The sequence below is a fragment of the Miscanthus floridulus genome, chromosome 16, assembly GCF_019320115.1.
Source record: "Miscanthus floridulus cultivar M001 chromosome 16, ASM1932011v1, whole genome shotgun sequence".
Classification (NCBI taxonomy): Eukaryota; Viridiplantae; Streptophyta; class Magnoliopsida; order Poales; family Poaceae; genus Miscanthus; species Miscanthus floridulus.
In genome coordinates, this window is record NC_089595.1 from 52,709,483 (window position 1) to 52,733,976 (window position 24,494).

A 24,494-nucleotide genomic window follows, 5' to 3' on the forward strand; every position below is an offset into this window, starting at 1 on the left:
GGCGAAGGCCCTGCCAAGCCTTTGGCTTTGGTCGACAATGGTGACGCCTTTGGTTGCACATCCCTCGTTGGAGGCATTGTCGTGAGACCCCTTTACCCTCTTGGAGTTTGGTTAAAAAACCTTGGTTCTCCTTTCAGCGTTGATGGCATCTTTGAACGTCATTGCCCTCCTTGAAGCATCGCTGTGGAAAACCTACTTCCCTTGCCAGCTTCATAGGCTCTATTCGCTTATCTTATAATTCGTCTTTTTAGCTCAGCCGAAAATAGTATTTTTCTTTCACAACAAATCAGCCGGAAGAGTGTTTCAGCTTGTTTTTCAGCGAAGCGAACGGAACAATAGTGCTTGCTATGTGTCGTGCATAGTGACGTTCAAGAGTTGTTGCTTACGAGGATCGTTAGGTTTGAGTTTCTTGTGGCGGTAGTTTTATTGTTGGCTCTTTCGTGAGGTTGTTTTTATTTTATTTTTATTTGTAACACGTTTCTTCTCTATTAATATATGCCCGGCATATTCCTGTTGGTGGCTCTTAAAAAAAAAGCTAGCCACTACAACTAAATAAGTGTATCTTACATAGCTGGAGACAAGCTTTATCTACTTGGACTTAATTAGCTAGCCAAATCAGATTTAACACATTACCAAACACACCCTATCTTATTGATGACGAGGATATACCGTGCGTTGGGGTTGGGGAGTACCGGAGTAGCAAATGGAACGACGTGTGAAAAGAGTGAAGAGCAACAAATGTGGAAAGCGACGCCGCCAGCTTTCCACGAGGCGTGCGGCGTGCCATATGTGGCAAGTCGTGTCCAGTTCACTTCTCCACGTAGTCGTGCTGTATGATTTCAGGATTTGGCATTGGCTGCCCATGGTTTCCCGAACTCTGTGGCCCCTGGCCCGTACACAGGCAGGAAATCGGCTGCAGCTGAAAGACACCGGCTGTTTACTTTCTTGACCTGTTATCCCGACGGCACATCTGTAATCTCTACTTCCATTGATTTGATGAAAAGGTTGCGGCCGCCGCGGTTTTTTTTAGACCGGACACGAACCTGGCCAGCGTTTGATCAAGAGCCGAGAGCCCTCCTCTCCCCTCCTCTCTGTAATGTCTGTATCAGCTCACAGGCACGTCATCCAGTGAAGCCTCTACACGAATAACTGATTCGCAGGAAACAATTTCCTGAAGCCCACTGTACTCTCGCCAACAAAAACAAATCAGCGCGCCACGCACGCGTCCACCTGCACGAATCGCGACGCAGGGTCTGTCCCCCAAACCTCCCCTTCCAGAAAACCCTCCAAGAGCTCCTCTCCGTGAAGCACATCACATAGCGAGCCGCCGCTCATCAGTCCTCAGTCATCCCCTTCCCCTCCATCTCGGTGTCACACGCATACGCACCTAGGAGAGACAACAAGCGAGCGAAGCCATGGCTCTCCGCACCCTGGCATCGAAGAAGGCCCTATCCTTCGCGCTCGGCGGCGCGGCCCGGCCGTTGGCGGCGTCCGCGAGGGGGGTGACGACGGTCACGCTCCCCGACCTCTCCTACGACTTCGGCGCGCTGGAGCCGGCCATCTCGGGGGAGATCATGCACCTGCACCACCAGAAGCACCACGCCACCTACGTCGCCAACTACAACAAGGCGCTGGAGCAGCTCGACGCCGCCGTCGCCAAGGGCGACGCCTCCGCCGTCGCCAAGGGCGACGCCTCCGCCGTCGTCCAGCTCCAGGGCGCCATCAAGTTCAACGGCGGCGGTGAGTCATGGCCCTGTACTCGCCCCACATCTGTCGTCTTCTAGGCCTTGTTTTATTTTGGGGGATTATTACTATCAGGGCGGGGCGAATTTGATGGGTTCGATGGGGGTTTAGTGCGCTTTTGTTGCCGATCTCGAGTGATCTGAGCGCGGGAGGGGAGTATGTTGACCTCCCTGATTTCGGGTTGCCCCTATACCTGAGGTTTTCAGGTGGGTGTGCTGGAGATTCTCATAGATCACGAGTGCAGATTTTGATGGACCATCCATGGCTCGATGGTCTCCAATTAGGATACATTTTCGAGTTTCCCCCTCTCTATTAGTGCTTCTGTAACAGTCGAATTTTCTAGATTGGTTCGTGGTACCATTAGGGTCGTCTTGTCTCTATTTTTTTTTTGTTTGATGTCTTGTCTCTATTATTATGTGGTTTGGGTATTGTTTATTTTGCTGCATCTTTCTGTATGACTTTCTTTACTGTATTGTTCTCATGCTAGCTACTATAGGACTGATGATGCGAGTAGCATTTGCCAGGTTGTGGTTGATAAGAACTTTATTATTGTGCAGGAATCAGTGTTATTTGGTGGGCTATTAGAGCTGTAGTTACTGATGCTCAGACCTATGAAGTGGTTTCATGGGATGTCCTCACACTTGTACACTATGAACTACATTTAGTTCCTTTCCTGCTCGAGCATACCCCTAACTTGCTTGGGGTTATGGCCTATATTTTACTCCATTCCAAATTGTAAGCTTTTCTAGGTACATAGATTTTGCTACGCGTCTAGATATACATTAGGTCTAGGTACATAGTAAAAGCTACGCATCTAGAAAAGCCTAGAACGACTTATAATTTCGTATAGATGGGGTACTTGTTTGTGCAACACTGAAACCTGTTCATTTTGTTTTGTAAGCTGCAGCCTGTTAAACCCTTCTCATTAGTAAAATTGGTTTAAGCACATCTTGTTGGTCTAGATTGATGAGAGGTGAAGAAGCCCCTGACCACTTATTGGCAAGAAGTTGGCCTATTTAACTTGTTCATGAGCATGGCATGTTAACCTCTTGATTTTATTCACATTTAACCTATTCACATGTAGAAGGGCAGGCCTGGTGCAGTGGTGAGAGGTGTCTCACTGAGTCACCAGGTCGTGGGTTCGAAGCAGCCTCTCCGTAGATTTTGCGGGGGAAAGGTTTGTCTCGGTTTATCCCTTCCCCAGACCCACTCATGTGGGAGCCTCCGGCACTGGGTCTGCCCTTTTTTTTTAACCTATTCACATGTAACCTTTTTGGAAGATTTCCTTGTATTGAGATTGCCAACTAACTGTTTCTCTGCTCTAGAATTTTACTAAGATAATTATCATTTTTCAGGTCATGTGAACCATTCAATCTTCTGGAAGAACCTCAAGCCTATTAGTGTGAGTATCTTGTTAAGACAATTTGTTTCAACTGTGTTTCTTTTCCTTTTTTGTGTCATTTTATGGAAAATTGTGGGGATATTGGATGCTTTGTAGGAGGGTGGTGGGGAGTCGCCTCATGGGAAACTTGGCTGGGCCATTGATGAGGATTTTGGTTCGTTTGAAGCACTTGTAAAGAAGATGAATGCAGAAGGCGCTGCTTTACAAGGATCTGGATGGGTGGTACGTATGTTATGCTTTGTTTATGTTTATCGAGAATAGTCGAAGATGTGTTCTGTTGACCATGAATCTCATGCTTCTCTGCAGTGGTTAGCTTTGGATAAAGAGGCAAAAAAGCTTTCAGTTGAAACTACAGCTAATCAGGTGAAAGGTGTTTTCCACATCTGTTTATTCTTCCTATGATACAGCATGGCTATGCCCAGTTCTCATTCTTGATCGGAGTTGTGTTTATAGCAACTTCCTTGCACCTTGGTGGCCCATAGGCAAGCTGCAATTGTTGTTGAGTGTGATTATATGCAGGCCTTCCATTTGTATGCATGCTTAAGAAAGGTATCACTAATATGACATAAGAAAGAATTAGAAAATATAATCATCAAAATAAACATCTAATGGCAAATGATTGTTGGGTTGCTTATGATATTGTATAAAAAAGTGTGTGATTTGAGACCAAGTGATTTACCTTCATCTGTTAACCAATCTGTAATTTTTTTCCTGACCAACATAATTTTTATAAGGCCATTAGCACGGCCACTGATTTCCTTTTTTCTTTTTGGAACTAACCCCTTTTTCTTTATGTAGACTCTTAGAGAACTGATCCCATCCCCACCCTCCTTTCTTTCTCATTCGGTTTGTCTCAGGGATCAAATGCTTTGGTGGGGATGCAGCTGGGTTCAGACAGAGTGGTGCCTTGTGCTTCCCGCCTTCTAGTTGTTAGGCCAATCCCAATGGATAGTTTCATTTTGTTGTTTTAAAGTGTGCCACATCAGCAAAATATATTTGATCAGCGTTACCAAGTCGTCCGACTAATCGTGGTTAGTAGGGCTTATCAGTGCCATGGTGATCAGTTATGCATTACGATTAGTTGCAATTAGTTTGTCTGGTGGGTGCCATGCAACTAGGGTCGATTAGACGATTTGAAAACCATTTGTTTGATGTCTGAAAAATTGCATCTCTCCTTTGCCACTCTTTTGTTAGAGTAATGTCCATCTCCGAGTGGTTTTAATGCTTGTTGATCATAATGTTTGCCCTAAACCTTACCCACTAATGGGGTGTAGAAGGATACTCACAAGTTAGTATGCGTTTTCACAATATCGGTGCAAGCTTTTCTGTAAGATAAAGATATGGTTGCAGCAAGTGGCCAAAAGTTTTTCCCTTCGTCAATTTTCTGAGAACATGTCAAGAGTGTAGTATCTCACATTTGTGCTGCGTTGAACTGCTGTGAAATTGTGAACTGTGGAGAGCTTTATCATCCTACCTTAAGTGATGCATGTGTTCTGTCACATGCTGGTTTTCAACCTTAAGTTTCATATCTTATCTTTTTAGATCCTACAAAAGGTGGCTTCATGCGCATAGCTGATTTTAGTATCTTGCAGGATCCTCTGGTGACTAAAGGTGCAAGCTTGGTTCCGCTGTTGGGGATTGATGTCTGGGAGCATGCATACTACCTGCAGGTAATCTTGTTGATCCTAAACTGATGATGACTTAACACTATTGCTTGAGTCATATGGAAAGACCGCATCAAAGATTGTTACTGGCTCCTTGCATCTTGCCGTCATATTGGTTCAACAACCCCTATATTAGCAACATATGAATTACCCCCTCGATTCTTTTTTATAAGTTGCTATCATTCAAATTGGTATTTCTATTGAAGATAGTTCTCACATCTTGCAGTCTTTTAGATAATCCCAAATTCTAGCAGCTTATGGATTATTATATCATTATTATGGTTAATACATCAAAGGGAATTTGGTGTTTCTGCCCATATTATAGAGTCTAATGTGATTTTACGCCCTACCAATGTTTTCAAGTCGTCTAGTCGACTCTGGTTGCCATGGGACCGACCAGACGATTAGTCGCGATTAGTCGTCGACCAGGCACGACCAGTCGAGTCTGGTCTGGGCAGTGGGCACACCTACCATCATTGGAGGAAGAGCTCATCTTCGTGAGCTAGGGGGGAGCAAAGGCGCAGAGCCAGGGAAGAGCTTCACCAAGAGGTGTGCTAGCTGGGGAAGAGAAGCAGAGAAGAGAGAAAGAGCAGAGCAGCAGCAGCCGTCACGCACAGGAGCAAAGAAGAGAGAAAGACCAGAGCAGCAGCAGCCGTCACGCACTGGAGAGGAGAAGAGAGAAAGAGCAGAGCAGCAGCAGCCGTCACGCATCGGAGAGCCAGGGAAGAGCTTCACCAAGAGGCGTGCTGGCTGGGGAAGAGAAGCAGAGAACAGAGAAAGAGCAGAGCAGAGCAGCAGCAGCCGTCACGCACAGGAGCAAAGAAGAGAGAAAGAGCAGAGCAGCAGCAGCCGTCACGCACAGGAGAGGAGAAGAGAGAAAGAGCAGAGCAGCAGCAGCCGTCACGCACCGGAGAGAATGAGAGATGGGAACCCTAGAGACTTGGCCTCCTGTATATATATTACAGACCCTAGTGGGCCAACTTGGCAGCCCAACTACTCACCTGGAAGCCCAGTCAGGCAAGCCCAAAGAAGGCAGTGCCCAGCCTGGTCGGACGACCAGGTTTCTAGTCGAGCTAATCGAGTCGAAGTCTCTAATCGAGGTCATGGTACTGACCAGACCGACTAATCGCGATTAATCAGACGACTTGTAAACATTGACCCCTACTTTTCAAACTTTGTGATTTTACCCTCATAGTTTTGATTTGAAGCTGATGTTTGCCCCTGTTTTGGACGAGCGTTAGTTAACGATGGATTAAGCGACGAAAAATAGGAAAAATAAAACAAAAGAATGGGAAGTACCAAAATACCCCTTATCTTTTCACCCTCGCTCCTCACTCGTTCAGTCCAAGGCCACACGTTTTCCGTTCCCAGGCGACGACATGTTAGACAGCTGCGGCCACTCGGACAGGCGCGTGGGGTGGCAGCGGCTCGCGTGGCACGGGGCAGGCCAAGTCTCGTCAGGTGTGGGGCGCTGCGATGGTGTCAAATCCCAACCACACCATGGTGCATGTGTCCACATCGCCTGACAGCGCCCAGGCTTTCCAGTGGGGACAACAAACAAGAGGGAGAGGGAGCTCTTTCTCTTTCGCTCACTGATTCTTGGCCGGAGCTGCTGCAGATGTGAGCGCCCGCCTTCTCCACCGGAAGGTGGAGGTGTAAGACCGTTGTGCCTGGAGGCCTGTACCAAGCTCAAGGCTCAAGCATTAGCAGATGGAGGTAGTCCGATGGTAGCGTCCTGCCCAACTGGTGACAGTTCTTCCTGTCCACCGTTAACCGGATGAACCAGAGCATGTGGAGCTGGCGGATCTCGCAAGCGGTTGACGCTTTAGGGTAAGTTTTGGTTAGGTGGAGGTCACAGGCGGTGTTGAACTTGTAGTTGGGGTAATTAATCGATTAATTAATTACAAGAGACGAGAGGAGATTGTTTTGCTCTTTTACTTTTTTCGACGATTGAAGGGCAGGCCTGGTGTAAGCGGTAGAGTCTTACCGCCTGTGACCGGAAGGTCTCGGGTTCGAGTCGCGGTCTCCTCGCATTGCATAGGCGAGTTTAAGGCTTGCCACTGACACCCTTCCCCAGACCCCGTACAGAGCGGGAGCTCTCTGCACTGGGTACGCCCTTTACTTTTTTCGACGATTGAGCGACATACTAAAGATGGCAGTCTGTTTTTTTCTGGACGCCGTGTAATCCATTTCACCTAATTGCTCATTGGTGAAATGAAGTGAGTGATTGCACATTAGTTGATTGTCCAATTTGATGTTAAAATAATGGTAAAATCATATAGTACTCAGAAAGCTAGAGGTGAATCTGTATGGACAAACTCTTTTTATTTTTACATCTGAATTGAGGGCGTGTTTGGTTTGCGTCCAAAGGATGCCGCGCCGGGCCGCAACTTCAGCGCCGCAGTTGCGGCATGCGTTTGGTTCGCTGCCCCATTTGCGGCATGCCGCAGCCTTACCATGGTCCTCTAGTGTATTTTGGGTGCCAAAACGTGCCGGAGGTGCGGCGGCCGATTTCAGCGCCGCAGTTGCGGCACGGCCAAACGTTCGGTGCGGCAGTTTCTGGACACTGTCCAAACGCGCCCTGACACCGTTAAGTGCTTTTACCGGAATAGGGGCAAACTCAATCTTTAATTTGAAAATGCAGGGGTAAAATCATAAAGTTTAAAAATAGATGGTAAAATCACCATTTGCATTGGAAGCGGGGGCATGAACACAAAAGCCACATACATCAAAGTATTTAGAAGTAACAGTTGAATTGAATTCTTGGATAACTGGTCATGCATGTAGAAGGTCAATTTGACAAAGATGTTTTCAAAGGTGATTGCAGTTTTGACTGAAATACAAGGCAATCTTTATTTTCTCCTTTCCAGTCTATGGGAGCCATGCCACCCCCTGCTTTAACAACGAATTCAAATTGATCTTGTGTTCTGCATCCTGAGTAGACTTTGGTTCAAATTTATTTGTCTCCCAATATCAGTGTCAGTTTTCTCGTGAGTCAATCTTGAAGAAACTTTTTGTCGTGCTAAGTGATCTCCACTGCTTTCTTGGTTGCAGTACAAGAATGTTAGGCCGGATTACCTGAACAACATCTGGAAGGTGATTAACTGGAAATATGCTGGAGAGGTGTACGAAAATGTTCTTGCTTGAATTGTCTTAATGGACAATACTCATCTGCGCTGGGTTTCCTCTGTTTGACCATGTGAAATAAAGATGGACCTGTCGAGCCGCTGGACCTTGTGTACATTTCGCTGAGATAGACTAATGCACAATGGCCTGCCGATTTTGTTCGTCCTGCTTGCGTGCTACTCTGTTATCTGCTCCTAGTGCATCCTTCGAGCAGGGTGATGGCCAAGAGAGCCATTCCTACTCTCGTTTCCATTAATGAAGTCTGCTGATCTTGCGATGTTTGCTTGAATTTGTTGCCATGCGTTTCCAGTTTTTGGCCTTTCCACTTGGAGCAAAATCTTGCAAATCATGTTCATAGGCATCATGTTTATGTTGAGCTGAAATTACCGTTTGAAGATATCTTTGGCTATAAGTTTCAGTATTCAGTATTCAGTTTGAGGCCGCTTAGCCTAAACAGTTTACACGGACTCATTGTCTCATTGCACATTTGCCCTTTGTTCTCTGTGCTATACATTTACACAATATTGCGTGTTCATCACTGAATTTTCACACGATGCTTGCGCACAATTCGTTGAGAAGGAAACAATCTTATCCTGATCCGTAAGGCATCATTCTTATTCTGCCTATTGTTAACAAGATGCCAATTCTATACGATCGCCAGGTGCTCAGGCTGCAAGTACACGCAAGGAAAAAAAAAATCCAAAAATCCTTGTCTTGGGAAAACGGAGATCCTTAAGGTTAAATTGCTGCATTTTTTTTTATTCGTGAGCCTCAGAGATGACCTTGATCGTCAAAACAAACTTTTGTTTGGGAAACGAAGATGAGCATCAGCTGCCTGTTGTGAAATTTAAATGTCATAAGTGTCCTAACGCTATGGTCCAGGAGCACTTTCATAGACATTTGTTTTTTCAAGAACAGCTAACCATAGGCATTCAGTCGACCTGAACTTTTTGCAATTACACGGTGCAATGCGGACACTAACGCACGTACTCACCTCTATGTACAGGTCACTTGCCATCACCTTCACATCTATTGAAATTTCTTTTTCTATGCAATATGCAGCTCCAGTAAAACCACAATTTACTACTCCGTAGTGTCTTATGAGGCAATATATCAACTAAAGAGGGGTGGTAGAGCCCCAAAGCGACGTTTTATCAGCATCTTGTGGATACTTCGCCATTGTTGGGCGGGTGCGGATGAGCTGCAGCAATCCTATATCAGAAATTTCTGCATGGAGGATCCCTTGAGCTCCATGCCTCTATGTTGTAAACCGCGTATATCTCCAATGTTGACCAAAGTTCAAACTCACATTAAAAAAAGCTACATTTTGCATCATTGTGTAGCAGTTCACCCCGAACCTGCATCTTTCTAACACGGTTCTACATCATCACCGAGACAAAGGATTAGAATAAAAGAAAAAAAAACGGTAGCCTGTATAGAAAACAGGTGGACTGTGGATGCCTATCACAAGCATTTGCAAAAAAAAAAAAAAAAAAAAAAAAAACCCAAGAAAAGCTGATGCAAAATTAACTGAGCAAACTTCGTTGCTTGTATTGGGCACGATGACTGCCATCCGCCGACTACTGCCATAGCGAAAGGTTCCCCTCTGATTCCAGAGGGCGAATAATGATGAGAACCAGGAACAAGTGCTCAGCTCACAGCTGCATTTGTGCTGCCTACAAAGGAACTTTGTACTTTGGGAATCACACAGCGAGCAGCGTAGTTGGTATTCATCTTAAGTTTCGGATGTCCCGGGCGACATTAATGCAAGAAGCAATTGGACAGTTGGTCTTGATTGTATTTGCACCTATATGAGATCTACAAGCAGAAAAACCCTCCTGCTCACACATATTCAAATACATTAGCTTTTTAAGTCATATATAAATTTAAAAATGTATAACTAACATAAGATGGACCCAATGAACTTGACACATATTATTAACAAAAACATAACTATAACCTAACCCTTTTAAGCTTTTATATAAGATTGTCAGAAACAAATGACGTGTGTGGTTATGCAATTGTCTTAGTATTTAATTGTCCGTTCCCTCAAATCACTGTGATCTACTAACATGAGTCAAACACTAATACTTGCATGTAATAGTGATATACCTTCCGCAGTGAATTGATGAGGGTACCGAGTGGGGGAGAGTTAACTTTTGCTCGTCTGGAAATCTGAATTTAATTGAAAAATTAGCATCGGTGGATAGTTAAATTTTGCTAAGCCAATAATTGAACGCAGAAGATTGATGAATAAGCGAATATTGAACTGCAAGACATACCTCATCAAGTCTTATATATCCAGGAGGCAACCTCGGGTCACTCTCTTCAATCATCATGCCAAGAAGTTTTTCCAAAGTGACACCATTTTCAATTGTGCATGCCCATCCCCATTCGTTGGCCAAGCTTAGCATTTCGGTAAGGAAAGAGGCATCATGGAGAGGACCTGTCCAAAGTGGGCCTACTACAGTGATTGAATCGGCATCCTGTGAAAAAGGGACAATTATATACTAGCACACTTCCATGGCCAAGTACTCAATAAACAACACAACTCGATGAGATTTCTTGCATGGCATAGGCATACAATTATCATCAAAGATTATTCATTAGGAAATCAACATCAGGGCTAGCTACAAATGATATCGTTTCTTAGATGACACTTGAGTACTTGACTCCTATGTTAATTTGTGTTAATTAATACTGGCAAAGTTAAAAGCTTAGGGCCTAACTTTACTGACATCAACCACCAGTAATAAAACAATAATTTAGTCCTGCCACAATGATCCATTGTACCTACTGTTCTGTCTGTACACCCACAAGAAATTTGCCCCAGCTCATCAAATCCAAAAGTTTGAGACTGGCCACAACTCTTGCAATGACAAATGAAGCCATAATTACTGTCAAAACAGAAAGGGCATCAGAGGTAGCATTCCAACTGATCAGCTCTGTAATTATTAGATAGAAAAGCACAATGCATTACCTGATGCCATCATCTTTTCCGTTGCATAGTTGTACCATTACTCGATAAATAGGACCGTGATATGCAAAATACGAGAATATGGGTGTTATGTGAAATCCCAAAAGAGATGCTTCCCGTGCAGCACCACCTAGAACCATTCGCAAACCAACCTCATTTGGATATGGCATTGGACGAACATACGCTCCATATGAAGACAGAGAGCTAAAACAGACGACATGTTACATAGTTGACAAAAAAATGATCCATAACTTGTCCATCAAAGTACAGAGAAAATTTGATTTAAATAGACATGTTGGCAGCAAAGCATATAATGGGTAATGCAGTCTCACCATACTTTTTTTGAAGGTAGGCTCACCATACTTGACACAAGAAGTAACTATACCAACGATAAAGATGCTCCGTGCAATCTAATTATTAATCAGATACATACCAAATCTAGCTAAGCAATTTAACTTCAGTGTTTCATTTCTGTTTGCATAAGTACTAACTTCTATTACTTGTATTGGGGAATGGAAAACATTCACATTAATATATAGCACACGTTTACGATACAACTCTGCAACCATAAGTTGAGCTACAAAAACTATTTACATCGGATACCTCTGCGGCTCTGCCAGATCCTATCGTATAAATATTGATGAACCTAATATAAAAACGTGTAATACATTTCTAATAATCCTCGGGACTTAATCCAAAGACTTTTAGATAAAATGAAAAACAAAAATGGATCAAGAACTCACCTTCTCGAACCATATCCTCTCGCGGACCGCCAATCCGTGGACGTCAGGTAGAGCAGGCCCCCAATTTTGAGCGCCAAGAGCGCTGCCCTTACGTACGCAGCGTCGCCGCCGAACGAGTCCACGTCGATGACGTCGAAGTACTCACGCCGAAGGTAGCGCTCTGAAAGCAGACGGGTAGCGTCGTTGTGCGACACCACCCAGCTCCTGCGCCCCGCCTCCGCCTCCGCTGAGCTCCGCTCAAAGCGGGCGAGGTTGGCGAGGATGACGGGGCGAAGCGCCTCGGAGGCATCGTTGGCCCAGACGAAGTCGGCGCCGGCCTGCGCGAGGTAGCGGAGCGCGCGGACGCCGCAGCCGCACATCGCATCGAGGCAGAGAAATGGGGCGGAAGGGTCAGGGCGGCCACGGCAGCGGTGGAGCGTGGCTGCGAGGACGGCGAGGTCGCGGCCCGCGGCGCTGTCGCTGCGGTAGAAGGCGGAGCCGGGGTCGAAGGAGACGCCGCGCTCGGAGTGCGTGCAGGCTGGTGGCGCTGGGCGGCGACGCGTGGGTTGAAGTAGAGGGGGAGAACGGGGCAAAGAGATGGCGGCCGGCGGCCATGGTGGCGGGAGGAGCGGGGGGAATGCGGCTAGTTCTTAGGATTGGGTTCAGCGAGTCTTTCCCGACCCGGGTAACTGAACAGTGAACACGTGTAAAAATCACTATCGGCCAAAATTAAAAAACAACACATAGTTGACTAAGATTACAATAAATCATGCCAGTAAGTTAAACTCATTTTACAAACCAAACATCTTATTTATTTATGTATAGATGAAGAAGAGTAAGGACAGAAAAATAGAGGAACATGAAAAGAAAGACAAGAAAGAATAGGAGAAAGAGAGGTAGTAAGAGCATCTCATAATTTAAAAAAAGAAATAGGTAAATCAATGAATTTTTTAAGTGTCCTAAAAAGTTAGGAGCATATTTATTAGGTTATTCCAACTATTTCTAAAGGCCAGTTCCTAAAAGATAGAAAATAATTTTACATTAAGGTTATGCTCATGTGCGTTGCAACATAAACAAAATAATGTCCAACCATCTTAGCGCATTCTTGAGCGACAACCACAATCAAGATCGATGGACACAGAGACAGCGAGCGTATAGATCCATGAGGTGCGAAGGCATACCAGCGAGCGTAATGACGGCGAAGGCTGAAGTGTGAAGTATAGATCTTTACATTGACATAGATCCATGAGGTTGTGTGGGCTGGTTATTGGCTGGATTAAGTCACGAGCATCGGTCTACAAAAAAAGAGTGCAACTTTAGTATCGAAAATAATCATGTCACGTGTGACAAAATTATTACGAAAATATATTTATTTGGTACATATTATATCAAAGCCATTTATTCATCGTGGTTGAGCTTATGACAGATGGGCCTCCGTGTTAATTTTTTTGATTGAGTCAAATATTCAATTATGAGTGGTTTCTGGATGAAAGTGCCAAGTTTTGATTGGTGCTAAATATTTTGGAGAAGGTCAGAAGGAAACATGCTACTCTTGGAGGGTTGAAGGAGAAATTACGCAAAGTCCGTCTGAACACTGCACGTATAGCTATAGAGTTCGACCTACCTATTTTAGTGGTATACTTAGGCTGTGTTTAGTTCGTAAAATTTGGAAATTTGGCTACTGTAGCACTTTCATTTTTATTTGATAATTAGTGTTCAATCATAGATTAATTAGGCTCAAAACGTTCGTCTCGCGATTTTCAACTAAACTGTGCAGTTAGTTTTTTTTGTCTACATTTAATACTCTATGCACGTATCGCAAGATTCGATGTGATAATTACTGTAGCACTTTTTGAAACTAAACAGACTTATAGAAAAAAAAATCGGTGGAGCCAGTATGCAATGCGCGTCCGTGCATGCAGGCTTCTGATTTCTGCCACGTGGACGTAAAAAAAAAATCCAACCAACACCACTCGTTGGCCTAGCAACTCTCCCGCACGACTCGCACAACTCGCATGCTCGCGCAACTCGCTCGGCTCCATGCAAGCCAGCAGTGTTCGTGGGATTTCATCGACATCCACGTGGCACGAATCCAGGTGTGTATGCAGCATATAGGCTCCACCTAATTTTTTTTCCATATAGGCCCAGTTCGCAAGTCGAAGCACTGTTCTGGCTAATTTATTGGGAGAGAAAAATACTGTTCCGACTGAAAAAAACAAGCTAAAAAGACGGATTATAAGATAGGCAAACAGGGCCATAGAGCATCTCAAGAGATTAGCCAAATCATTTTCTAAAGGTAAATTTAGCTATTATTTAAGTAAAAACATCTCCAACAGACTCTATAAATGACTCTTTAAATTTAGCAGCTTTTCATTTCACCTCATTCGCTCTCTACTTTTGGATAGCCCATCTTACCGGTCATCCTTTATAGAGTGTTGGAATACTCTAATATTTTTTTGTCAAGTCTATTTTAGAGAGTACTTAAATCAGTAAATTTGGCTAGCATTTTTTGTTAATCTCTTGGAGATGCTCTAGAAGCATATATTATAGTATGATCTTGTTTGATGTAGTCGGATCGTATCAATCCACGTGTGTTGAGGTTGATTGGAGTAAAACTTGAACAGTAATTTTATCCCCAATCCACCCCAACATATGTGGGTTGAGGTGAATCTGATAACATTTAAATAAGGCTTACTACGTGTATATCAAGGTTAGTCAGAAGAGCCTTTTTATTAGAAGAATAGAGTCCTGTCCGATATTGACAACCAATTGGATCCTATAACCGGTCATTATCATTAGAGAGAATTCCTTATTTGACACCACAGAAATGATCCGTTTCTTTCTTGGCCCTCAAAAAATTTTTGTTCCCTATTTGACACCGAGTTCAACTTTCGTTTTTTCCGTGACACTCCGTCGCGTTTTCCACCTGGCCACCGTTAACTGCGCTGTGAAAAGATGATTTTACCCCTAGTGGGCCCCACCACCCTTCTCCCTCCTCTCCTCCTCCAGGCAGTCGCCTCACTCCCTCCGTCTCCCCGCAGTCACGCAGCTGAAGGTGCGCCCGTCCCTCCCGATGGCACCCTCCACCCTCTCCCTCTCTCCACTCTCTCTCCCTCCAACTCTCCATTCCGAGCCCCTCTCCCTCCCGAGCACGGTGGTGGTCCTCCCATCCCATGGCGCGACGACGCTCCTCCCTTCCCTAGGCACGGCGGCGCCCCTCCCTTCTGCGCTCCTCCCTCTCCTCGATGGCGACCGGCGGTGGACTAGAAGCGGCGACGACGGTGGCGCGGTGGAGTAGGCGGCCGCGATGATGACGGTGGAGTTCGGTGAGATCCGGCCTCGGGGCTCGCGGATCTGGCCTCGGGGCGCGCGGATCCAGTAGATCTAGCCTCGGGGCTCACGGATCCGGCCTCGGGGCGCGTGGATCCGGCCTCGGGGCGTGCGAATCCACCCACGGATTTGGCGAGCTCGCCAGCGGCAAATCGAGGGTGGGCACGGGCGAGGCAGCGGCTGGATCTGTTGGTGGGGAAGCCGGATTCGGCTCGACGGTGGAGGATGCACCCCGGCGGCAGATCCAGCGAGCGGGCCCATGGGTAGCGGGGACGGCCGACGGAGAAGGGTGGTGGGGCCCACAGGGGCAAAATTGTCTTTTCACATCGCAGGTAACGGTGGCTGGATGGAAAACGCGACGGAGTGTCACGGAAGGAACGAAAGTTGAACTCGGTGTCAAATAGGGAACAAAATTTTTTTGAGGACCAAGAAAGGAACGGTTATTTCTCTGGTGTCAAATAAGGAATTCTCTTTTACCATTATCGTTAGAGATACGAGTTCGACGTGCCTAGTGCCTAGTGCCTAGTGCCCTAGTGGACTGGGTGCTATAGGGTAGACAGGTAGGCAGGACTTGGTATCACGATGAAGTTATAGGCCCTGTACGCTTCTCTTATAATCCGTCTTTTTTCAGCTTGTTTTTTCAGCCAGAATAGTATTTTTCTCTCGCAGCAAATCAGCCGAAACAGTGTTTCGGTTTGTTTTTGCAGTGAAGCGAACGGGGCCATAGTCTTTTTAGGTGCAAAGATAAGGAATGTGGAACTATTTTCAAATAACTCCAACCAATTTTATATATTTTTTCTCTCTTATACATTTGCATTGAAAACCTTGTACTTACTTCTTATTCCTCCCCCACATTCTTCCACCACCAGATATGCGTGTATATTTTTCAATGCGATTGGATCTATCTTCCCCAAAGCGGAAAGATTGGCAGTTGAGATAAAGAGTTGTTGGAGGACATTTTTCTAATCTTGCTCACATGATTGTCGCCGCTGCATAGACATAGTATTCTGAAATCAAATAGTAGAAAGGTGGAAACGAAGTAATACTGAACTGAGAAGAGCAAGCGGCCGCCTCCAACTAGCTAGCTTCTTTAAGCTGTTTTTATTTTTTCTCCCAAGCGAAAGCTATGGCGTATGGACTATGGACCATAGCTCCTTTACGCTAACATCGCAGAAGCGTAGTGTGAAAGGGTCCCACATTACCTTTTGAGTTAATTAGCACAAACACAAGTCGATCATGAAATCAATACGACCATATACTGTTCGAATAATTAAGCTTGAATATACAGGTTCTTGTTTACTCATATGTAACATCATATACACTCTGAAAACACATGCATGCATTTCTTTACAGATTCACATTCACTGGCATATAGAGCCCGGCCAGTTGCGCTTAATTTACAGTTCATCACCGACACTACCGATCTTCACATCACATAATAATCTCAATCTTCAGCAATGTCTTGGACAATCTCAAGCCAAATTTCCCTGAAGACCTCCATTATAACTCCATGGTACTCCCTCGAGTTGAGTGACAAGTAGCACTCAAGAAGTTCCTGCATATCCTCCAGTGCGTTCATGTCATTCTCGACGATCATCTCCACCATGCTCTCCTTGAAATCCCTGGGCGGGTCTGTCGACGCCTTGACGACGGCGAAGCTCTTCCTAGCAGCGCTTCTCCGGCCACCAATAGCACTCGTGGTACTGACGCTACCGCCATTGATCAGAGCAGGTAACCTTCTGCTCCTCAGCCTCGGCGAGCTCGGGCATGTACCGCTTGTAGATCCGGTAAGCACTGCCCTTGTACGAATCGGACGTAGCTGCAAGTCTTGAAACTCGTGCTTGGCTTCGATGACCATGGTGTTTGCCGGGCGATGATGGTGGTGGTGGTAATCTCTAGGGAATTGGATGTCTGATGCCTTTGGGTTAAGATGGAGAGTGGAGGGGCGTAGCTTCTCATCGAGTGACATATTATGCTTTGTGTTTAGGTAGTAGGAGTAGGAACGATGTGGGGATAATGGAAGCGGTTTGGGAGTGATGCTTCCATGGCAGTACTGGCTTGATCTCTTAGAGGTTCTTGTTGTTTCGCTGTTTCTTTTGCTTGCTGGCCTGGGTTTCTTCATGTCCCTCAGCTTGTAGAACCAAGAGTTTGGCATGAGATGGGATAGTTTGAACCTGTGATGGTTGCTCATCCCTCTCTCTCTCTGTGTCCCCCTCTCTCAATACGGTTTGATGTGCACCATGGAGCATTACATGGGAGGGGAGGGCTGTCGTCTATATACCATGAAAGTGCGGCAATATAATGGGAGGTACATGACTTTGAGCTGAGAACACCAAAATATTATGTACACAATTCCACGCCCGCGCTACAAGTTGGCAGAATAAGAAACCAGCCAAGATCGATCATATCTGTACCATAGTCAGTACACAATTTCAGTAGGAAGTCTTTTCAACAACCAATTCGATGCTATCAGCACCTTTGGAAACCGCTTCAGTGTCGTACCGGTTCAGTCATTATGACTTTGTAGTTGGAATGATGTAGAAAGTTCTTCCACGATTATGAAACCGAGATAGTGCAGTTTGGAGAGAGAGCAGAAAGCCTTTAGTAGCTTCAAAGTTGCTAAGCGAAATCAAGTGTGGGCCAAATGGTCCTGGTTGATTGCTACACAAGGAAAGGATAGAGATATGCTTGTTTATGGGGCGAGCAACTTATGTAATGCTATAAACTGTGTCTAAATTTGCACTCCGTGTTCTTAAATCCAGCTCTAATACTCATTACCCTGCCTTTTTAGAGCACTGCCACATTAACCTTTTGCCTCAAGAACAACTTTACAGCAAAGCACAGGAATATTCCCTCGCTTTTTCCAAATTAATTACTGTTGCCTTGTGGGAACTTTATTTTGCTGTAGAGTATCCTTGTTTCTCTTTACCATTAATAAATGAAAAAGCGAACAGTTTAATGTGTCATTAAGTTTGGCCCAAGGGATTGCTCACTCATCGATGAACACCGGTCTCTAAAGGATAGATTCATACCTGCAAAACAGGTTAGAGACTTAGAGCAAGGCTAATAATACAGCCGGCTTGCTGGCTGTAAGGTTCCTTGCAGCCTTCTCTCAGCCCACTCATATAGTAGTTAGCTCTTTACAGTTAATACATGGCCCACTTATCTCTCTCACAGACTTTCTTGGTTCTTGTGCTCAAGCCGGCTGTAAGCTTACAGCCCGCTTCTCCTCTCTCTCCTCCCCTCTCTCCTCCACCTCAGCATTTAGTAGGCTTACAGCCTGCTATTATACTTGCTCTTAGAGTTATAGGTCATAACTTGAAAAATGCTGCAGAAAAGATTCCAAGCTCAACAAAACTGCATGCACTCCTTGATGTTAAACTTAAGGGATAGATAAATTGCTATTTTTTTTATTATTTGCTTGGCGTATTTCATTCCATATATCGTAAGATCGATGATGCTTCACACACTGCTAGTTTGTTTTTCAGAGATGGAGTGCCCAAGACAATTATCTCTGACCGTTATGCCAGTTTTCTTGCTACTTTTGGAAGACATTGTAGGGGGCAAACTCAGCATCAAATTATTGTTTTCTACTACATGCCACCTGCCAACAGATGGACAAACTGAGGTAGTGAACCGCACGTTATCAACAAATGTTGCAAGCTATGCTAAAGAAGAACCTAAAGATGTGGGAAGACTACCTTCCACATGTGGAATTTGCTTATGACAGGGCAATCCACTCCACTACGAATAAGTTTTGTTCTTTTGAAATTGTTTATGGTTTCAAACCACATACTCCCATGGATCTTTTGCCCATACCATTGCAGAGATTTGAATGCCGCCAAAAGATACGAGTTGATCAAGAAACTCCATGCTAAAACACAAAAGAGCATAGAGACAAAGTCGATACAATATGCAAAACAAACTAACAAAGGTAAGAAACAAGCATTATTTCAGCTAGGTGACCTTGTGTGGCCACATTTGCACATGGATCACTTTCCAAAATAGCACAAGAGTAAGTTATCACCACGAGGAGATGGTCCGTTCAAGGTGTTGGATAATGCTTAGATAATAGAGCTGCAACTTAAACTTTCAAATGTTAGTGTGACATTTAACACCAAAGACTTATTTCCACATGTGGGTGAGTTCGAGTCAAGGACGACGCCTTCTCAAGATAGGGGAGGCTGATGAGGACATCCCTAGCATTGACACTTCTCCCATACCTAAACAAAATGCTACTGACATTGTTGGACTAATTACAAGGCAGTGGGCAAAATAGTTACAGAAGGAAATGCATGCTCAGGTGAACACTAACCTTGCATTCGTTGCAAATAATGTTGAAGATTCATCAATGCATTCAGGTTGTTCCTTTATTGTTCTTAGGAATGACCGAGAATTTGAAAGTGCATGGAATGATAATAATTTTGATCCACAAGTAGTGTTGTTCTAAATCAAGTGCAAAAACTCAAGGCTAAAAAGGTAAAAGGTTTCCCTAAATACACATTACAGTTTTCATCTTGAACTGTTATATAGTGTTTTCACTTCTATTTTAGACTACTTAATTCTGGACGTGCAAGGGTGCTAAAAGTATGAAGCAGTTGCTGCAACTACAATCAAGACAAAGAATCTAAAAGAGAACCAGTAGATAAAGATTATGCTCAACTACAAGTCAAGGATGTCAGGGCCACCTATTCATCAGGTTCATGGAGATGAAAGGACACCATAAACTACTGTTCAAGCAGATGCATAGGAAGCACAACCACTTCAGAAGGCGAACTACTCTTTTACTTTCCTACTAGCTGTCATAACTTGTGCTTTAGTGTAAACAGAAGTCACGCACATGAACTATAAGTATGAATGTAATAGGATGTGGGAAAGGACTTTTAGCTATCAAAGTTCGTGTAAAACACTTGCGTTCTGTTCATAACAACTACTCATGAGTCTTGAGGGGCTTGCTTGTTCTTTTGATTCCTGAGTGAGCTATGAAATGTCGAATTGTGGTTCACCCAGTGACGAAATCCTAACATAGGGGTATGTTAGGCCACGGGTTCAAAAGTTCCCGACCACGGGACCCCCGACCAATCCTTCCAGGATCGCCTAGGGGCTCGGGGGCTACACCCCTCAGGTGCGCTCGCACGCACCTTTCGGCTAAGGACTAGGCTGAGCCCGAGCACGTCCACTACCTTTGCTCGGGACTTGGGGGCTCGCTCGAGCCTCAGGATCCCGATCGACAGGAGTCTGAACCCGATCCTTGGCCCCCTCCCGGCCTTTAGCGCTAGCCAAGGCCCGGGCTGAAGACAAGTGCCCCGAGCATCCAAGGCTCGGGGGCTTCCCAGTGTTGCCCAACTGGCATGGCGCTGTCAACCACTTCTCTAACAAGGTCACGCATGGGGTGTGACACAAGGGGACAAAAAAACCCTCCGCCGGCTTTAGAAGCTCGGGGGCTTCCGCGCCCGCTTGCTAGCTTCTCATGCCGAATGCCTTCATCGCTAAGAAGCCTCCAGAAGGTGCACCTGGTAGAGGCCAGTCCAAAAGCCGACAAAACCTAACACTCAACGTGTCAGAATAGTGCAGCCGGACGACGCCCAAAGCTTCTTCGGCTCCACAACAACACCACGGTCCATCGGCGCCCTGTAAGAACCTCCTGGACTCTGGCGCACATAGACCATAGGCTAAGCTCTCCCAAACCGCCATGTACCCGACCTACCTCGGTATATAAGGGGAGGTCAGATCCTAGAGGGGGTAGAGGACAAAATCTGGAGGACGAATCCAGAGCGATCCGAGACAGATCATTCAAGTCCTCCTCGGACAACTTGAGCACTACACCGAGAGCAGAGCCACCCAGAGAGAAGTACCGAGAGCTCCTCCCTACTTCCATCGTCTTCCTCCTCTCCGATGAGGAGGAGACCTCACCGCCAACAAGCCTAGGATCAACACCAAGTGATCCCCTACCAAATCTCTCTCTTACACTCTGTTGTAACCCCTCGATTTTGGGTGCTCTTGAGTAGAAGGATCATCTGCTGCTGGATGTAGGGCCCCGATAGCCCGAACTAGGATAAACCGTTGCGTCCTCTCTGTGATCTTTGTGTTCTTGAGTCCACCCGAGCCACCGGAGACACACACTCAGTGACACCCGATGAATAATAATGCTTGCCACGGTTTTGACTCCATGGCACCCATTTTGTGCCTTCATGTCTTTATGGGGTGATTGTGTGGGTTAGCTTCTTTGGTTCATGGAAGGGCATCTATTTTGGCAGTTTGTTGCGTGTGTGGAACTCGCAGTGCACTGTCTCATCATCACGTCATGCAACTATAGTTATCTAGTTCTCAGATCCTTCAAGAAGATTGGGCCACAACTACTCGTCACACATGATCCATAGACGTGTGCATATCACCCATCCCATAATAAGGGGCTATTTGGCACAATTCCTTGTAGCTTCAGCTCCAGCACTATAGAATACTGTAGTGACACTATAGCATAGAGCTCGTGGAGCTACAAAATGTGGCTCCATCGGTTCATCCTCTGTCTAGTTTTTTGTATCGGGAAGTAAAATGCCTCCTTGCTACAGTTGAAAACAGTAGCGCTACAGTGAATGGAGGATGAGCTGGAGCCATGGACTGCCATACCAAACAGACCCTAAGTACCAAAATCATCAAATTAAAATTTGTTGGGGAGAATTTGTGGTGGTTGCATAAAGTGTGGAAGAGCTTTGTTTCTAGAGAAGGAGGATGTTGATAGTTCTTATGGGGCAATTGGATATTTCCACAAGTGCAGAGAAGATATCGATGTAGCACTGCCTCTCCATCCTACAGTGTATGGGTGTTCCTCAAGGTGGTTGACAATTATCCCAATGGCTGTTTGTAGATCATGTGTCCAAAGTTGGTTTGTGGGCCCTTGAATCCATGTGAAGCTTCAAAGCTTAGGATTGCACCAAAGTGTTTTTTCTTAGCTTGGGGGTGGATCAGTGATGTGGTAGTGGTGGGGCTAGGTCGGGCGACCCATGGTGGGGTCGACCAACTACACCAGGTGGTCTCTTGTCACCCTGCCACGTCCACTTGCCTCCTTTGCTTGAATTTAATGAATTTTGAGCAAAATTTCCTAAATTCAAATAATTTCCTTGTACAAGTAGAATTAGGTCAATTAAAAATATAATACACCACTTATGATTGTTAGAGTGCATAGTTAGATCCAGACCCAAACAGATCTACTAACCAACAAATGTCGAAGCATAAACATCATAAAAGAAAATATGCAAACGTGAATGACACCAGGCATGATGTTTTTTAACGAGGTTCAGCGATGTGCCTACATCCTTAGGACATGACTACGAGTTCTCCTCTCCATAGAACAATAGCTATACCGGTATCTAGGCCATCCCATGGCCTTGCTGCCACCAAAACCAGTCGCCAAGTCGTCTCACAGTTACAATAGGGGTTGCCTCATATTTATAGCCCCTAGGATACAGAGTTCAAATCCAACTCTATCCTAGCCCCTAATACAACTCAAGTCCAACATAACCAAAACTGTACACATATTCGACACATATCTAACAATGATGTTGATTTGCCATCACTTAGGTTGCAATGTTGATATTCAACAATGGGTTTCATGGACCATCAACAAGCTCCCCCAAGCTAGTTGTTTGCTCATCCCTAGCAAAGATGCGGACTTAGCATTTGACCAAGAGTTGCTACAATGTGAATGTCCTACAAATACTTGTACAAACCAACACTCTATCTCTTGAATTGAATAAGTTAGTAAGTAGAAACTCACCCATATTGACTTAGTCATTATGGGGCTTATAGCTTTCACCTTGTTATGAGCTGAAAGACAAAATAGCTAGACAAAGTGCCCATTCTCCCACCTTGGTACGATCAAACCTACTTGAGGTTTTAAGTTTTTGAAAAGAAACATGCTTAAGTTCCTTAGATGTGTTGACACCGAAATTTGGTTCGAGATAAGGAGGCCATAAGGTTGGAGACTTATCAAGGGAAAGCCGAGATATTCAGCAAGATCGACTAACTAAATTGCCATCAACAGGATAAGATGACATCATCATTTCAAGGGAATGGGCCCCATTGGCAGGAACGACAAGATATGAAGCAAGAAGACGCGTCAGACTTTATAGAAAGGAAATATTGAGGTCCAAGTTATCATAATTTAGGAAGCTTTGTTTCTTTTCCAAATTTTGTGATTGGGCTTATTCGATCAGGACTCATAGTAAAGCCTCGGGTATAAATATTGAACCTCGAATATTGTAATAGACATCTCAGCGATTAATCAAAAACCAGTACCTTTACTTTTTGGCTTACGCCACCCCGTAGGAGTAGGAGTAGAGTAGATTTCGGCGAGTTCTTCGGCAAGCAGGGCTGCCATCGGTTAAGTCCGACCTTTGGTTTGCCTGTGAGTATCCGTCACCACTTATATTTTGTTTGTAAGGCTGCATCGGTTAGGTCTGACCTCTTATAAGCTTGGTATAGGTTAGTTATCATCAGTTAATTGTAAGGTTGCATCGGTCCAGCTCGTATCTCTTACAATTACTGATACAAGTTATCGTCGATTCTTATCAAAATTTGTACGGTTGCATCGGTCCCGCTCGTATCTCATACAAATTTTGATATGGATTAGTTATCGGCTAAATCTATTAAGATTGGTAGGGTTTCCTTACCGGTTTTAATAGATTTGCTAGTTATTGATCTTGTTATAAATAGTTTCTCACTATTTGTAACAAAATCACCCCTTGCCCGATTAAGATTAAAACGGATCGGCTTTATATCTCTTCAAATCATCGTCTTATTGCTTTTCCCTGTTTACATCTCACTTTGACTATGGTTTCAGTTAGCTTAGTCGTTTTGATCCAATCTTGATTGAAGATGGCATGTGGTCAGGACATGTTTAACCCTAAGTAAAGCTTGCTAGCTGATGAAATCTGGTCTAGAACTGCTATTTTGGATGTCATCGATCCGGTCGACCCCCACTGTTAGCACTATAGATTGGAAACCATCAAATAGTAAGTCTTGCTTATGGTCAAACATAGCCTTTGGCTGCATGCTATGTCCGCATCGGCTATTCAGCTGATCGCCTACGCTTTCTCGATCGTAGCATGTTTTCACGATTTTGTTGAGCGTGTATAGATTTGTATCCTTTGAAGGTTTAACCTATTATCTTTATTATGGCTGCATTAGTCCGGCTCGAACCCCACTATTAGAGGTATTAGATTGAATATGATAGGTGTATGAACTTATCCACATTCAATGGTTGAATTCTTGCATGTTACGAGTTTACTTTCACCGCAATCGGCTGTTTTAGCCGATAGCCCGCACATTAAGAATATATTGGCTATTTACTTGCTTTTACTTGTTTTTGTCTTGGTTAAAAGCTAGTATGTTTCTTATTGAATACAAATGCTTCCACGTCTACTTTTTACACCTTTTGCATGCTTTCATGATCATTGGCCAAGTTAGATCTATGCAATTGAGTAAATGATAATTGCCGATATGCTTGTTTTTAATTATCATGCATCATAAAC

General features: G+C 44.7%; 3 protein-coding genes across 3 annotated transcripts; 1 reads left to right on the top strand and 2 right to left on the bottom strand.

The window, feature by feature from the left end:
• Positions 1 to 1,286: 1,286 nt before the first annotated feature.
• On the top strand, positions 1,287 to 8,096 carry LOC136511789 (superoxide dismutase [Mn] 3.4, mitochondrial-like). The gene is made up of 6 exons (XM_066505811.1): positions 1,287 to 1,740; positions 3,099 to 3,145; positions 3,242 to 3,367; positions 3,452 to 3,508; positions 4,738 to 4,815; positions 7,864 to 8,096. The coding sequence occupies exons 1-6, from the start codon at positions 1,416 to 1,418 to the stop codon at positions 7,954 to 7,956; spliced, it is 726 nt and encodes a 241-aa protein (XP_066361908.1). The 5' UTR covers positions 1,287 to 1,415; the 3' UTR covers positions 7,957 to 8,096.
• A 493-nt stretch (positions 8,097 to 8,589) lies between these two features.
• LOC136513396 (tRNA (guanine(26)-N(2))-dimethyltransferase-like) lies at positions 8,590 to 12,164 on the bottom strand. Its single transcript, XM_066507406.1, has 6 exons — positions 11,656 to 12,164; positions 10,916 to 11,116; positions 10,733 to 10,832; positions 10,218 to 10,421; positions 10,048 to 10,110; positions 8,590 to 9,773 (listed from the first exon to the last, which is right to left on the bottom strand). Exons 1-6 carry the CDS (start codon positions 12,012 to 12,014, stop codon positions 9,666 to 9,668), a joined length of 1,035 nt encoding a protein of 344 aa, XP_066363503.1. The 5' UTR covers positions 12,015 to 12,164; the 3' UTR covers positions 8,590 to 9,665.
• Positions 12,165 to 16,319: 4,155 nt separating this feature from the next.
• LOC136510050 (transcription repressor OFP1-like) lies at positions 16,320 to 17,230 on the bottom strand. The gene has a single exon (XM_066504623.1). It carries the CDS (start codon positions 17,153 to 17,155, stop codon positions 16,409 to 16,411), a length of 747 nt encoding a protein of 248 aa, XP_066360720.1. The 5' UTR covers positions 17,156 to 17,230; the 3' UTR covers positions 16,320 to 16,408.
• Between the last annotated feature and the right edge of the window lie 7,264 nt (positions 17,231 to 24,494).